We start from the raw sequence: 17,927 nt of genomic DNA on the forward strand, positions 1-17,927 counted from the left end.
TGGTTGATGTAAGTCACTATGTGTTGCCTCTTCATGTCTCTCAGTTTAAAATTGTATGCTTTTTTCTTGATTGTCATGTTGGTTTTGTCTGTTACAGAGCCTGTTAGTTCAAATTTGTGCTGAGCCTCCAAAAAGTCCCTTTTAAGGCTTAGTGCTTCGTCATTTAAATAGTATTTTGGCTTGGCTTTTTTTCGAGATCTAATTTTCTTTTTAGGACATGCCATATCCAAGATAACATTCAGGGTCTTAGAAAAAGTATCATAAGCATCTTGTAGGTGGTGTGCATTCCTGACATTGTCCCAGTTTTGCCCTTGTAAGAGAGATTTTAGCACTGCCATATTATGATCATTGAACCTGCGTCTTGTAACAGAAACTGTTGGTTTTTCTTTTGTAGGGATGTTTAGGGTACACAGCTGAGCTCTGTGGTCAGAGAGTCCAGTTTGTAGTACTTCCACTTGTACAACAAGTTCCAAGCTATTTGTGCACACCCAATCAATAGAAGACTGTGTGGAGCTGGTAATCCTAGTAGCTTGCAGGGGTAGTCTTGTGGTATTGAAACTTAATAGCATGTCATTAATTAGTTTGTTATCAGAGGTTTCCTTAAGCATATCAACATTTACGTCACCCATTATGATGAGAAATTTACTGTATGCTTTGGTGTCCGCTAAAAGTCTTGACATAATATTTTGAAAATCTTCAAGCTGTCCACTTGGAGACCTGTATGTGCCTAATATGTATAACTGCAGGTTGTTTACAGTTAAACGACACAGTTCTATCTCGCAAATTAACTCTTCACAAAAAGATGTTGTGTCTATGTGTTCTGTCATGACTTCTAGGGCACTTTTGATGTAAATTTGATGTAAATGTAAATGCTACACCTCCTTTAGCATGGGTTTTCCTACAGAAGGCCGATAATAAAGTATAGTTTTGTAGCTTTATGTTTCTGAGCTCTTCTTCTTTTAGACCATGTTCGGTAAGTATGACAACACTAGGTGTAAGGACCTCAAGGTGGTGAGTTAGTCTTTCGATTTTGTTACGAAGACCATCGATGTTTTGGTGAAGTACTGACATACTGTAGTTGTTGTTTTTATGAGAAGTGCTTCTGGTTTGACTTTTATTCAATTTTTGAATTTGCTTTCTTTTACTTGTCTTTGTTCTAAAAAATGGACTGTGTTTTGGTCTTGCAAAGCACCTGTAGGGGATGGGGGCATCTGTGACTGATTTTCGGTTGAAACGGACTGAGACTTATGGTTGGACTGTGATAGGTCATCACAAGCTCCAGTATAGCCATAGTGTTTCTTCATGTGCTCCATGTAGAATGTAATGTATTTTAGGAAGAATTCCTCATAATCTTCATCACTTTTCTTTAATTTTGAGTTTAGTGGTGGGGAGTTACTTAGCTTCATTTTTACGTCCAAGTTGGCAGGTTTTTGAAGTCCCAAAGTATTTGATTTACTGCCAGCTTTTGCCACTTGAAGGGAGACACTAAACATATTTGCTTTCTTGCCTTCGGTTGCTTGGAGAGCATATGCTCTTGCTTGAGTATTTAAATTGTTATTTTGTACCAAAGACTTGGCTCTCCATGTCCTTGTCCGTCCTGGCAGTTTTTGTTTGCAGGTTTGGTCAATTCCTGAGGTCAGGTGTGGGCTGCATTCAGTCAAAGTGTTTTTCAGTTTTTCTTGGCAGATTTGGCTGGTTCCTGAAGTCAAGTGTGGGTTACAGTCTATCAAAGGGTTCTCCAGTTTTTGTTTACAGGTTTGGCTGGCTCCTGAAGTCAGGTGTGAGTTACATTCTGTCAAGGTGTTAAACAGTTTTTCATTGCAGGTTTGGCTGTCTCCTGAAGTTAAAGTATTAATAGCTAGGTTATTAATAGCTATCTCTATCCGATCAAGTTTTGTTTTGATACCTGACATTTCAAGTAGGAGGGATGAGGGACTATCTTTAATTATTTCGGTAGGAGGGGTAGTTTGCGTCATAGAATCTTGAAAAGTGGCAGACTTAGTTTCTTGATTTTCAGTTTTCTTTTGCAGTGTTGAGATAGTTTTTTCAAGCTCCGCTATTCTTTTTACAACATTCTTGTCCCGCTATTCTTAATGTTGTCACCTTCAAAATAGTCCCCATTAGGTATCATACACTTGTGTCAGTGCTTCTTCCAATCCTGGAAACACTTCTCAAAATCAATCTTTATCTTTAACACTCAGTTGGGTGTCAGGCCATGAGGGCATTCATGGAAATGAAAAAGCAGACATCCTTGCTAAAAAGGGAGCGGCGCCCATAATGGTGGGGCCTGAGCCAGGCTGTGGGATAGCTTTCTCCAACATCAAAACTCTTGTAAAAGATTGGAAAAAGAGGATAAGAAACATTAATTGGAGTAAAGCCTCAGGATTAAGACTATCCAAAATGTTTATCTCTCCTTACGCTAAAGGGTGGGCAGCTCTCCTAGGTCAGAGTAAAGAGGATATAAGAATTATATTAGGGATGTTGACAAGACATGGCCCCCTAAGGAAACATCTTATGAGGGTGGGCCTTAGCCAGACTGACAAATGTAGACTCTGTGGAGAAGAGGAGCATATTTGGTTAAATTGTCCTGCCATCTCAAAAATTCAGAAAAGATTCCTGGGAGCATTCTCCTCAGCCCCAAGGATGTCAAAGAACAGGAGCCCTCAAATCTGATAGGCTCACAGTAGCGAACAACTACAAATTATTTAGTTTGCATATTTCCTCTGAGAGCCTAATTTCCGAAGGGTAATTGCAGTAAAACACTAAACAAAACTATGCTTCACAATTACTTTAACTGTTTAAACAGTACAAACGTTAAAAGAAGTTCCACGTATATAATGGCTCAATACCATGCTCTCTAAATATCAGTGGCCATCCAGATCAAGTGATAAGTGAACCATTGATTTTTTGTATTTATTTGAACTTTCTTATGCACAGCTTTCAATGTTAACTTATGTTATATCATAAAATTGGGCCCTTTCCACTTATAAATGTTTTTGACTGACATTGTCTAAATTTTACTATCAATCACCAGTCCACAGATAGTTTTGGAAAATAATCTCTGCCTGGTTATCTTTAGATTCAGATTCAGATTCAGATCTTTATTGTCATTAGGCAACAATGGTGCAATAGACATGGTCAAATTTTTACAATTATTACAACTTAAAAAATCTTTCATACTCTTACAACAACTCTCTATCTTATAACATGGACTCATAAAAAACTGTCAACAAGCAGATATACAGTACAACAATTATTTAACCCTTATAACGTCAGTATATCTTTTCACGACTTCCAGCAAACGGCACAATATTAAAAAAAAAAAAAAAAATTTAAATGTGTAAAGTTCATTTTTATTTTTACTTTCTATAATTATGGTAAGTATAAAAAAGTAAAAATTTTAAAATTATAAAGTCACTGTACTCAGGATTGTCAATGTTATGAGACATGTTATTTATCACTAATAATGAACACGGTACTTTGGAATTATACCGACCACACCCAGACATGAATCGTTATTTGACATTTTGCTTCTACTGATTACTAGATTAGCGTAGAACAATATTTCGTCAATATAAAACAGGAATTGTCTTATCGCAAACCCCTCCCCATCCTCAGACAGAGGTCAAAGTCGAGCAGTCTAGTAGATAACGTGATTGCAGAGTCTCGCCGCCCGTTCAGCTGGTGCATCGCTTTGTTGTACTTCCGTGTTTTACCTCTACATTTCTCCAAACACAAAAATTCAATAAAAACAAACATGATCAAACTAAAACTAAACTCTTTATTGAAAAAACACTCAAAACTTGTTTTTATTCTTGATTATACTCCGCCACCCAAAATGCGAGTGCCATGCCTTCTCGCTGATGTCAACGAAAGAAAAACATCCCTCGAGATAGTACCTATCAGTAAAATATCAAATTCTAGAGGATCTTATCAGAAATATAAATTGAATTGTAATGGAAAGGCAATTATGTACCGCGCAAATCATGTGATGCCACGTGGCCTGTCGTAATCGGGATTCTCGAGAAAGATAAGATAACAGCGACAACAATACCGATCACAATGCCTGGAAATGCTTGTAATTTTGTAATTAAAGAGTTGTTTTTTCGTTCTATCATGTTTGTTTAGCTATAAATTTATATTTTTGTGTTCTTCATACTGGTGTGGTCGGTATAATCCCCAAAGTACCTGAACACTAAATAGGTGACACTAAACACTAAAATGACACTAAAAACACTAAATGAATACTAAAACTAAGATATCAATACTTTTAACAAATAAATAAAAACCATATAAACAGAAAACACGACGAAGGAAACCGACTCAGCGATGGTTAGACACGCACTACCTGAAGCCAAACTGCAAACAAAAGCGCGCGCGCTGTATGGCGTCTGTGCCGTGTGGCGGGGAGAGTGTCTAGACACCGCGTCTATTGTCTCAAACAATGTAACGCGACAGCTATATTTTGACGCTTGACATAGGTCAATAACCCACACACATGGTTGACGCATACCGTTAGTGACATTGATCGGATTTAAAAGGAACTTAAATTTGCTATAGACGCAGTTTTGTGTCGATGCGCCGTACCGCGTCTTTGCCGTTTGGAGATAGTTTGTCTATGCGCCATACGGCGTCTGTGACGTTATAAGGGTTAACAAAGATAAATCAACAACATCAACATAACAAGATTAAAACAAAAGATCAACAAATACACACAAATAACAAGGTAATAAATAGAATAATAAACACTTAATATTAATTAAAAATCAACAAATAAACACAAATAACAAAATACTAAATAGAATAATAAATACTTAATATTAATTAAAATCTTAAGCCACTATTATCACAGACCAGGTACTCATCAAATGGCTGTAAAAACACTTTTCTTTTAGCCATTTGCTTAGAATAATTTTAAACCTATTAATACTAACTTCCCATGCACTTTCAGGTAACTTATTAAATAATTTAATTTTCATGTATATATGGCTCATTTTTGTTTTCTGTAGCCTTATAGAGAATTGGTCAAGCATATGTCTCTGCCTTGTACTATAATTATGTACATCTTGACGGTTTTGATAATTACTTAAATTTTCTTTAACGTTCAGTACACAGTTATAAATATACATACATGGTAAGGTCATAATTTTAAGTTCTTTAAAAAAATGGTAAGCATGAATTCCTATCACTTACATTTGTTATAACTCTTACAGCTTTCTTTTGCCATATAAAAGCTCTTTGTGATTCATTACTGCCTCCCCAAAGTGTTATTCCATAGTTTAAGTTACTATGAAAGAATGCATAGTAAGCTCTTATGAGACTCTCTAAACTTACACAATTTCTCAATTTACGGAGCAAAAAAACCACTCTTGATAATTTTGTGCAAAGCTGGTTGACATGACTTGACCAGCTAAGGGTACTATCCAAATATAGCCCAAGCAACTTTACCGGCCTAAAATTACGATATATGTCACTATTTAGAGAGAATACAATTTGTTCAGTTTTGTTCTTGTTTACTGATAAATAGTTTGCCTGAAACCACTCAAGTGCTATCCTCATAGAGTGTTCTTGCTCCGTTATGAGGTTTTTAAGATTATGTTGTTTATTAATGAATGTTGTGTCGTCAGCATATAAAACAGAAAAACATGGCATACTATAAGCAAAATCATTAATGGCAACTATAAATAAAAAAGACCCAAGTACAGAATCTTGAGGGACCCCAATTTTTACATTTTTAAATTCAGATTTATCATTACCTTGAACAACCATTTGTTTCCTATCACTAAGGTATGACTTAAACAACTTTAATTCCTTATTTCTTATTCCGTACACATGTAACTTTTTTATTAACAGTTCATGAGAAAGACAATCAAAAGCCTTTGACAAATCAATTAGTGTGGCACATGTAATACTTTTTTCTTCAAAATTAAACAATATATTTTCAACAACTTTTTCTACAGCCTTGATTGTATTTAGTCCTGGCAAGAAACCAAATTGCTCTTCACAAAGGAGTTTGTTATGGTGGAAAAAAATGTATAATTGCTCTTTGATACAGTACTCAAATATCTTACTAAATATAGGTACAAGGCCTAATAATTTAGGCCTATACAAATATAGGCCTATAATTTTCTGGAGATTTTTTATCACCTTTTTTAAAGATAAGTATTGTTTTTGTAACTTTAAGAGCTAATGGAAATACACCTTGTTCCAACATTAAATTATAAAGTATAGTTAAAGGCTCTACTATTATTTGTATAATATTCTTAACAAGGGTATTAGAAAAACCATGTAAGTCTTGACTATTTGAGGAGCTGAGTTTGTTGACACAATATAAAACATCCTTTACAAGAATATATTTCCACTTAAAATGAGGTATTACACTTCCTATAACATAATCGTTAACCAATTCAATAGCGTGACTGTAATTTAAAGAGGTTAAATCTGTATTACTAATTTGGGAGGCAACTTTGATAAAATAATTATTGAAATCATTAGATGGAATTTGCACGTCATGCATTTTTACTTCATTATTACTCTCAGATCTTATTACCCTCCATGCTGCCTTACATTTATTTGTTGAACTATTAATATAGTGTTCATTTGCTTATATCTTAGCTTGTTTTATTTGTTTTTTGTACTCATGTTTAGCTGAGTCATATGCTCTTTTATGATCCCTTTCATTGACAGTACCTTTACTACTCTTAAAAACATCATATAAGTACATAGTATAGTCCCTACTTTTTTTAAATTCTGGTGTAAACCACTTAACTAATGGTTTGCCTTTAACTGAGTTAGAATTAAAATTTTTTACAACGCAGCATTCTTCATAAGAAGTTGTCAACAGTTTAATAAAATAAGCAAAAACATCGTCAACATTATCATACCTGGCCAAAATTTGCCAATTTATCTCCAGCAGCTTTTCTTTATATTTCTCTAAAGCAGTAGAATTCAAAACTTTTAACCTTGTGTACTGTATTTGGAGCTTTAATTTGATACAAAGATGTAGTATCATAAAATAGAGCAAAAACACCATCATGATCGGCCAAGTCAGGTTGTAGTACATGATATTTTACACTATTTTTTGGCTTGTCCGTTATAATATTGTCCAGGCAAGCATTGTAACGTGTACACTGTGTATTAAGACAATATAAATTATAAGATCTTAACAAGTTAAGGAATGATACAGTTTGAAGATTTTCTTTTATTATGTCAATGTTAAAGTCTCCTGTTAGAATTAAGTTATTTTTATATTTATCAAATAAAAATTTAAGAAACTTTCCAAGTAAAAAAAGAAAAAGATGAATATTTGAATCAGGAGTGCGATAAATTGTTGCAACAACCGTATTTACTGAAGGTATAAATATAGTTGAGACTTCAAAAACATTATTGGAACAAAAAGTATCTACATTAATAACTTTAAAATCTATACCTTGTTTAACAAAAATACTGCATCCTCCTCGAAAATATAAGGAAGTTGCCTACAAAAATTATAACCCTTTGGTACAAACAAAGAGGTTTCATCTCCATTTAACCAGTGTTCATTTAGTGTTAAAATGTTACAACTTAATTTATCGAGCCATAGTTCTAACATTCCTAACTTATTCCTAATTGACTGAATGTTTTGGTGGTATACACTAAATGCTAGCCCAGTCACATCGGAGACTGAGGTGCTTCTTGATTTTCGTTTCCCGAACAGGTTGCTCCAACATTATTTTGAAGCTGAGGTACCGGTGTTGTTTAGGAGACATTATGTAACAAAGAAGTTAAGTTTCTCATGAGGCGTACCTTTAACCCTCCATTTTGTATAACAAAATTAAATGTGCTCCAAATTAAAACAAGATTTGTACATATGATATCTCTAACCCACACTCAAATTCAAGTTCTCCAGATCTTGTAGGAACTGGAAGAAAATTGTAAATAGTTTCTCTTAGCCTTATCTTTCTAATAACTCGGTTACTATGCCACCTAATAGTTACTCTGCTGTAACAACTGTGTTTGTGTGTGGTAGGGCTGGCAGCTATGGCAATGCAACATCTCCTGAAGGTTGCCGAGGCTGTAACTGCAACGAACACGGTAACACAGCCCTGGGCGTTTGTGACACAGTGACAGGAGTCTGCTATTGTCAGGACAACACGGAGGGACCAACCTGCAACAAGTGCAAGAAAGGTTACTACGGGGACCCCAGGTGAGTTGTGTTTAATGTAGATTTGTAACTGTAACGAACACGGTAACACAGCCCTGGGCGTTTGTGACACAGTGACAGGAGTCTGCTATTGTCAGGACAACACGGAGGGGCCAACCTGCAACAAGTGCAAGAAAGGTTACTACGGGGACCCCAGGTGAGTTGTGTTTAATGTAGATTTGTAACTGCAACGAACACGGTAACACAGCCCTGGGCGTTTGTGACACAGTGACAGGAGTCTGCTATTGTCAGGACAACACAGAGGGGCCAACCTGCAACAAGTGCAAGAAAGGTTACTACGGGGACTCCAGGTGAGTTGTGTTTAATGTAGATTTGTAACTGACATGTAGATAGATATTAAATTTGGGTAAAGAAACAACATTCAGAACTAGGGTTAGATCGGTGATACTTGACAAAACCTTAGCAAGTCCCAAGTTACCAGCTAATAATAAAAACTGGCATGTGTTCAGAGAAATTTCACCGATATTCTACTACCATTCTAATATATCTGTCTACAGCGGGGGAAAAATGCTATTAAATTAACCTTTATAATTTAATAGATAAAAGTACTCAAGTGACATTTAAAAAGTATAGTTAATTAAAATTCTAGTTAAGTTGAATTTTCACATTCTAAGTTCATTTAAAATTTGGGAATAGAACTTGTTAAATTAAAGATAGAAACTTTAATATATATACTGATCTGCAACAAATAATAATTTTTTTATTAATGAAACTGAGATTTTGAACTCTTGAAATGTTAAAGACCTATCTAAGAAGGAAAAATATTGATACTAATTCATTATACAGATCTTCTTGTTTAACATCATAATTAGCTCGGTTGGATTTGTAGCATTATTTGTTGGGTACATTCAAATGACACCCTTGATTATTGGATTTGGATGTGTGTGACCCATGAGTTAGTTTGAGTAGGTTTAGAGTTCCTTCAGTTTAGTAGATTGAGCGGTGAGTCTGTCGCAGATGTGACTATTCCTTTCAGTGTATGACGCGAGTTACGTTAACTATTTGTTGTAAATCAGTAACCTATTTGTCAGTTAGAATTAAATATCTGTGGTGGATTGACTGGTGGAGGAAACAGGATTTTTCCGGACATTTGCCATCGTTCAGTGAAACAAAAAAATCAGTAACACTATGTTTCGAGATCTGCAATCATACCAGAGAGTTGTGACACTCCTAAGTCAGGATGACTTATTGCATCCTCAGACACAGATTTAGAAACAACAGATTGCAGATCTCGAAACGTAGTGTTACTAATTTTTTGTTTCACTGAACGATGGCAAATGTCCGGAAAAATCCTGTTTCCTTCTCAATCCTTCCATCGTCAAAAATAAACTTCAAACAAAGAATTGACTGGTGAGTTTGTGACAGGCGTGGTGGCACCTGCTACTTCCAGTGTATGGCACGAGGTATGCTGACCAGCTGGGAGCCACAGGGCCTGGGCTCCAGGCTGGCCGAGATGAGTGCCTGGGAGTCCCGACAGGGCCCACCGTCTCGTGAATGTCTCTGGATCATCAGTCCACACGACTTACACAACAAGACTGAAGTGTAAGTTGTCCACTTAACATGATGATAATCTGGTTATGGGGAACTTATGGCAATTCTCTGTAAGAAGAAGCTGGTCAATCTCTTTGTTGGCCTAACTTTAACAATCCTACTCATGGCATAGCTATGGTGGAAAGGGTTGGTTCAATATGATTGTTTGGTTGAACTCAATTCCAGATTTCAGATGTTTCACTAAATGGATAGTAATCTGGAACTAAACCTGGTGCAACATTCACCTTTAAAAATCCTTTTAATCTACAGTCTGTACTATTAAAAGGAAGCAGGGATGTAATTTAGTTGTCACTAAATTTTAACTCTCAAGTTAAGATTTAGTGGTTTATGTTATTGAGTCTATTAGCATAAAATCTTATTTCAGACTTTTATCAATTATTTTTAGTTTTGTCTTGACTATTATATTATTTAAATGAAATTAATACTTATTTCTAAAACCATACATTATTTCTTAAGAATTTAGATAGATAACATAACATTTAAATCGAAAGAACTGAATTCTTTTAGGCAGTGCAATTACCAAGCTGTGCTCCAAAAATGTGATTTCCATATGGCAATTTTGAATAATTTTTTTGTTAATAACTGTAATTGTTCGTAAAACTTTTAATAGGTTAGTGTTAGCGAAGACTATCACTGAAGGGTTGGAAAAATTTCATTTCTATCTGTCTGTCCACTCGATATCTCGAAAACGAACTGACCTATAGACTTGAAATTGTGCATGAAGTTCCATTTCTATATGAAGAGCACTGTGTTCGGTGATGGTACATGGCAAGTTATGGAATTTGGATGAGTGTTAACAAATAGTTTTACTATGATCTAATGGGTAACCATGATGGCAACAAGAAAATTGCAATTTCTCTTTTTTCTGCCGGGGAACACATTTGTTTTTTGTATGGGTTTATGGTTGTCTATCTATGTGCAGAACATGTAGATATGAAATAAGCTATATGGATTAAAAATGTTGCTTATAACCCCAGTGAAACCTGTTGCTTGATACGTGGTATGGTGTACTTTTACCTTGTATTTTTGTTGAGAGATATTTCATAGCACAGAACATATGAATTTACTAAAATCACCACGAAACACATTAACGATGAAATGTCTACTCGTAATTTCAGCGTGTTGAACTGAAATTTGTTTTTCTGTATAATACTTACAGAATCAATAATTTTTGTCTTCTTTATATATTTACGAATACATCTTTTACATTGTAATGAATTGGCTAAGCAAAGCAGAACAGAACAGAACAGACTGTACCAAAATTTGTCTTCACAATAATGACGTTAATCTTTTGGAATTGAAATAGTTTTATATTGGAATTTTCGAGAGAGATTGATATACACTAAGCAAAGGAAGTAATGGAATCCTGATTTATTTTTCTCCAGTTCCAGTGTAATCCAGTTGGTGATAGACCCGGATATCTCGGTGACATGTGGGGACAACAGTGTGTACGTGTATGATGGGTTGCCAGACTTTGTATCCATGGGTACTCACCAGAGTCAGGTGTTGGGAGTGTTCTGTACCCAGGATACCATCTACCCGGTCACTGTTGAGGCTAGATCAGGTGAGTGAAACATTCATCTGTAAGTCATTGTAAACAAAACTCAATAAAACAAGCTACTTGCACAAACTTACTGTAGGGCACAGTGTTTTAGGGTATCTGTTAATGTATTTAAAAAAATTACTACATCCAATGCTCCAAGTATAACATATTCACAATTTTGTTCACAAAAAACATGGACGTGTTTAGTTTTCTTTTTCACTTTCTACATATTTTTATTGTTTCAAAATCTATGTGAAAAAGATTAGTTCATTATTCACTCACAAATACCATTTTAGCATTTTATACTTAAGTTGGAGTGTATAAAAAAAAAGTTGAAAAGACATGTACCTAAAATTTTATGCTCTTTTCAGAAATATATTGTTTGTATGACTTAACTATATTTATATATTTGAATGAAAATTTAGCTTTAGATTAGAATGAGCAGATTCCTGCATAACATCTTATACTCACTTACAAAGCCAAAAGTGTACATAAATTCTATTATATGACATCAGTTTATAGATTACATTAAATAATTCCAAAAAGAAACCGACCAAAATGTCAGACAAAAGTCAACATCTCAATCTGCTTGAGAACACTTCTTTATGCCTCAAAATATAATTTTATCACAATGCAAAGACAGAGTCATAATGTAATGTTATTAAGCCGCATTAATAAAGATATATTATAATTTATATAGTGAAGATAAAACAAATGTAATAATATTCTTTGTTGTTTTTATTCAAAATGACAGTAACAATTAAACAATCATAACTAAAATAATTGTAAACAGTTTAATCCATATTAAAATTTTCATGGAATGAAAAGCCAATTTTGTAAGGTGTCTTGTCTTTGCATACGACGAGAACATAAGACTTGCAATTTTGAATGAAATTTCATGTCTATAAGCAATATTGAGTTCAATGATTGTGAAAGTTACTCCATATGAATTGGCTGAGCATTAGCAAACATTATTAAATTGTTCTTATAGTATCCATGATTGCAACTGGAAAATGATAAAATAGATAAATTTGTAAACAAACTGAGTCCAGTCATTTGATATTTTAACATGTGACAGAATTTTAACATCTGAATACTTTGTTCGACTGGTCGGTAAGACATTCTTTACTTTTCGTCGGGTCCTGCAGTACTCTGTCATATCGGTTTATTTGTATGTAGACAAGCTTGCGTTTAATGATGGTGCATGCTCCTCCATGGGATTTGGGTGAGCACCATTGAAGCCTATCACTCAGTAGGCTTGCAACATTTCTTCTGGCTGCCTGGGCGTGTGGAAAATTCTTTTCTGTCTGATTTTCCATGTCTCTGTAGGTCTGTCCACAGGATTTTTTGAGAAAGAAATGAGCTACAGATGTGACATTGTGCATGCAACTTCAACAAAGCCTGTTTGTTAACCCATTGCGGATCACTGACGAGCTGGGCTCGTCACGCAGCGGCCGGGCCTAACGGCACGGTGACAAGCTCAGGTCGTAAAAGCGGTCTGCTTTTAAATTTCCCTCCAAATAGTTCTGTTAATGTCTGATAGATCGGGCGACCGTCTTCACTTGTCTATTAAGAGTGTTTTAACAACGGTCTACGTTTAGAGTTTTCAAAAGTTTTATAAATATCCTACAGATCGCAGTTGTATGTCGAAGTTGAAAAATCATTCATATGAGTTTACTCTCTGCTTTTTAGCGCTTCTGATTGGGTGTTTTCCTCAGTTGTTATTATAATACTTTTGAGGATAGTGACACAACTAAACGACGTAGACGTTCATGTTGGTGGGTTTAGTCTAGACAATGGCCCAGATGTTGCAATCGATTCGCCCGAGCCGCTTTATTTAGACTATGATTCAGACATCATCCATGCCACGCCGTAACCTTGCTCGCGTGTTATCGTTCCTACATCACGGATACACCAGCAGGCCCATGTTCCATCTGAACGAAACCTTCGCAGCTGAATTATCTAGTATACAATAGCGAGTGAAACGATGTGGTGCATCATTGCTGTTCGTGCGGCCACTGCCCGTGAATTAATTCACGCCCGCTGGTGCCCGCGCGCCAAAACAATACGATCCGCAATGGGTTAATATCCTGTTTATCATTTCAACTTGATTTCTTATATTAGTGAACGACCTACAAGAAGGGGAGCCACATTACTATCAGTCCAATCCATTGTTCAAAAATTTTTAATAGGTGTTTTACTGTTCAGGCTTGTTGCCTTTGGAACGCTCTCCCGATGATATCAGATGTATTGAGGACCGTACTCACTTCGGGGGCGGGGATTAGGGGCTTGGTGTTGGGGGGCCTGTGGAGGTGACGGGTGGTGCTGCTTGTTGTGGTCATGTGGTCAATCTGTGTGTTACGAGTGATTGAATGTGTCTCTTCTTGCTCTTTGTTTTGAATTTTCTTGTATTAATCATTATATATACTGTATATAATTATATATATATAATAAATAAATATATATATATATATATATATAATGATTTATATATATATATAATGATTTTTATATATATATAATAAATATATATATATAATGATATATATATATATATATATATATATATATATATATATATATATATATATAAAGTTTTTCTTTTGTATTTTAAGTATTGAATTCATTTCAATATATAGGTTTTTACTTTAAGTTCATTTAATTTTGTATAGTTTAAGCAATTTGTTATTTTCTATTTAAAGAATGAGTTAATAATTTATCACAATTGTATTAAACTATTGTCAATTTACTGTATACAATATGAGGTTGAATGGTAGAGAGGGCTTGATAGCCCTAACTCCGCCTCTTTAATAAAGACATTTTTCATTCATTCATTAATTTTTTCATTATGTAACATGTGATGTTGTGTACTCCTACTTTGTAAAAGTATTATGAATAAAATATTATGAAAAAATCGCAACCCACTATTTAAATTTTTCTTAGCATGTTAGTTTATAGACTTCTAGTGTTGGTATATTGTAAGGTTCAGCAGTTTACCTTGTAGTAACAATGTTACTTGCTCTTACTAACACATAGAATTAGAATTCTATAGTATTGTTACTATGTGTTTTCATTGTACAATTTTGAATATTGTTATGCTAAGTACTATATAACCAACAAATTCTGTAGTACGATGCTGCTTGCAGGGATGATGACTGTGCACTACAAGCAGGGAGATCCGCTGGAAGGGTTCAATGCCTCGGTGACTGTGTTGACGTGCCCCGATAGATGTCCCCGGAACCGGGTGTGTCGCCAGGGAGCCTGTGTGTGTCCGGAGGGAACAACAGGACCGGACTGCAGTGATCAGCTGTGCTCCAACAACTGCACAGCTGACCTTAAACAGGGCTTCTGCGACAAGGTGAATATATTCTTTCACTGATCATTTCGTCTTTTAACTTATTCTGAAAGAAACAGAATTTTTGCGGACATTTGCCATTGTTCAGTCATACAATAAATCAGTAACACTACGTTTTGAGATCTGCAATCTGATCTCTTCTTCAGATAAATAACTAACCTAATATATAATTACAAACTAGGTTAAAATAAACAAATCATACCAGAGTGTTGCGACACACATAAGTCAGGAATCACAACCACCATGTTGTGTGTCAACTTCGCTAACTCTCAAACATGCACTTAATAAAATAAAAAAACTAAACTACAGAATACAGGTCACAATAGGTATGCATTCATCGACCATCCACCTAGGATCGGTATTTGTACAATACTGATTATCTGATTATACCATGTTTTTAAAGAATATCAGCTACGATTATTTGGTTAGCTTTGACTTCAATTAGTTATTAACTCTTCAATATGCTTCGATATAAAAAAAAATATTAAAATTTCCCGAATGACAATACAAATTGCCATTTAACAGCAATAAAATTTAAAAAAAATTAATTAATTGCATTTTGCCAGAGTAGCTTTTACTTTGAAATCCATTTTACAGAAGGCGTGGTTTCTGACACAGATCAGAAAGATGTCTTGATTTGAGTACTGATTTTTATTTTATACACATTTTTTGCGAGCCCTTTTTTTTGTAATATATTAATTATAATAAGATACAATTCTTATGGTAGATCTTATTGTAGCTTTTTAATACTCAATGTCAACATTCATGCTGTAAACGATTAAAGAGCATACTTGTATAAAATATGTAAGTACTAAAAAACCATTTAAATAAGATTTTCAATCTGTTGTCATGTTCTCCACAATGATAATTAAAATCTTTCACAAGAGTTTGAGTTATTTTAAGTTATTTTAACATGTATGGTTAAAGTATTAAAATTAGAATAACTATGTAAAACAGTCAATACTTAATTTTCCTCAAGTAATTTCTTTAAAGATATTAAAAATTATATTGTATAGTGAATATTATCCAGGATTTAAGTACTTTATAGGCTCTACTTTAATGTATGGATTCTCACTCTCTTATTATTTGTATTGTGATTCCATTGTATTGTTCACAAATATTTAACTAACAATATGTGAACGATTTATTTTGTAGTATGTGAAGTAATCAGATAAGTAAGTAATGTGTAGGGCTATGGGCGGTGCCTGTGTACGGAGGGATGGGGAGGACCACAATGTGCGACCAGGCTGAGAGCCAATCAACTGGTCTTCACTGAGCTGTTTAATTCTGCGCACCTCGCTGATAACCTGGACCACTTGCGTAAGATGTTGCCACGGTTTGGCCACTCGCTGCTGACCGACCGACGTGGCTCACTCTGGCTGTTTGGCGGGTACTCACTCTCCCACGGTCCACTCAACGATATCCGCCTCTTCGACACAAAGAACAACACATGGATGCAGGTGAATACACCTTCCTTCTGCACCCATTACATACAAAATGTCTTCTAATAGGTACACTTTAATTTTACTGAATTAAATTTTCATGTTGCAAAAAGATTTATGTCACAAACTAGATGTTTCTGCGGCTTCACATGCTTTTCCTAAGCTTTCCCCGTTTATGAGCACTTCTAGTGCAAGTGAATTATATTTCCAATGCCAATGTAGAGTTTGCCTTGTTTGCACGATCAAGAAAATCTGTCAAAAGTGTATGTTTATAGCCATTGTACACATACATGTACTTTATTATAAAGTGGTCTAAAACTCAAGCTTTAAGTTCACCAGAAATTTATTTTAAAGACAAATATGCATCATAAGTTAATGCCTTCAAATAGTGTTTGGCTATTTAATTTACTAACTGTCTCGTTATAATGTGTAGGTGCTTTGAAAACTTTTATCTTGTTCAGCACCGCCTGGTGGCAAGTTACATCAATAGGCATAGCATATAAACCTTCTCCGTGAAAAAAATATATTTACATACAAAATTTATGCCTTTTACAAATTTTGTAACAGAAATTTTACATTGTTCTTTTTAAATGCCAGATATTTTTCAAGAAGGTTTCAAATTTAATTGTGAACTACTTTGAATTGTACTAGTAGTGGACTGAGTAAGCTGGAGGAACAAGTAGAATTGGGAATGGAAATTCTGTGTTGTTGATGATTATCTAGTGATTGCTAAAACTCATGTATTGCATCATATGTAATGGTCACTAAAGAATTTTGTATCATTCAACCACTGATTACTCAGTTTCTCAGTTATTCAAATACCAATTAACTAAGTACAGATTTGACAAGGCATTTTGATATCGATACTAATGCCAGTGATAACAGGTGTGTATTAGTGTTTGTCTCAAGTGCGGTAAAGATGAGAAATTTTCTTTACATGAGACATGATATAGCAGTAAAAACCAAACACAATTTGTGGTTTTACAGGTGACAATAGACTCTACAAACGACATCAACATGCCTCAAGGTCGCTACTTCCACGCAGCAGAGATAGTACAGTCCAAGCGTGAAATATTCGTGTATGGAGGACTCACGCAGAAAGAAACCAATGTGCCTGGAGTTTCAAACAGTACTCTCAACGACTTCTGGAAGTTCAGTCTGAAGAATCAGCGTTGGATTGATATCCAGGTATCGCTTCCCATTACGGTTTCTAACTTAATTTAAATTAGGGACAGGTCTTTCCACCTTTTTAGTTTCGGTGTTGGTTACAACAATTTTTTCTTGGATAGTTTTTTTAATATAAACAAGTTTTAAAGATAAATAAATATTACACATGTATAAAAGAGAAATCATAATTATTTTTAGCAACAACTCATACAGAAGAACCGATTCTATGGTTGTTTATGGATACGTTTCATTCCATGATTGTTTATTCTACAGCTTTCTTTATTCTGTTCTGGTACTGATACTTTCCAATGGAGTAGATCTGGCCAATTTCAATAGAAAAGTTTTCAATAATCAATCAGGTTGAAGCTGTTTCGGAATGTTTGGTAGCACTGTAGTCAATGAGTACATATCAGTGTATTGATATGGCCTTATTGGAGATTGATATCACAGTGTATTGTATTGGAGCTTCATTAATGTAGATGAAATCGAGTATCAATTAGCGAAATGTTCCAATTAAGTCTCATCATAGGCACAATATGAGAAAAAAAGATAGGGTGGTAGATAGATGCCTAAAAACACATTACACAGAGTTGATTGGTAATAGATGAAACAGTGCAACTAGAAGCACAATCAAATAAACGTCTTTGCAGTGTTAAAAATATGCAA

General features: G+C 34.8%; 1 protein-coding gene across 3 annotated transcripts in view; it reads left to right on the top strand.

Annotated features, from left to right (window-relative positions):
• The window catches only part of LOC124364817 (multiple epidermal growth factor-like domains protein 8), a 111,618-nt gene that overhangs the window by 47,149 nt on the left and 46,542 nt on the right, over positions 1-17,927 (top strand). For all 3 annotated transcript variants that reach the window (XM_046820593.1, XM_046820592.1, XM_046820594.1), the window contains 6 exons: positions 8,009-8,185; positions 9,569-9,745; positions 11,140-11,318; positions 14,444-14,655; positions 15,843-16,112; positions 17,082-17,282. In XM_046820593.1, the coding sequence (XP_046676549.1) occupies positions 8,009-8,185; positions 9,569-9,745; positions 11,140-11,318; positions 14,444-14,655; positions 15,843-16,112; positions 17,082-17,282 (1,216 nt within the window). The remainder of the gene's footprint in view (positions 1-8,008; positions 8,186-9,568; positions 9,746-11,139; positions 11,319-14,443; positions 14,656-15,842; positions 16,113-17,081; positions 17,283-17,927) is intronic.

This window comes from Homalodisca vitripennis, chromosome 6 (assembly GCF_021130785.1).
Source record: "Homalodisca vitripennis isolate AUS2020 chromosome 6, UT_GWSS_2.1, whole genome shotgun sequence".
Taxonomy (NCBI): Eukaryota; Metazoa; Arthropoda; class Insecta; order Hemiptera; family Cicadellidae; genus Homalodisca; species Homalodisca vitripennis.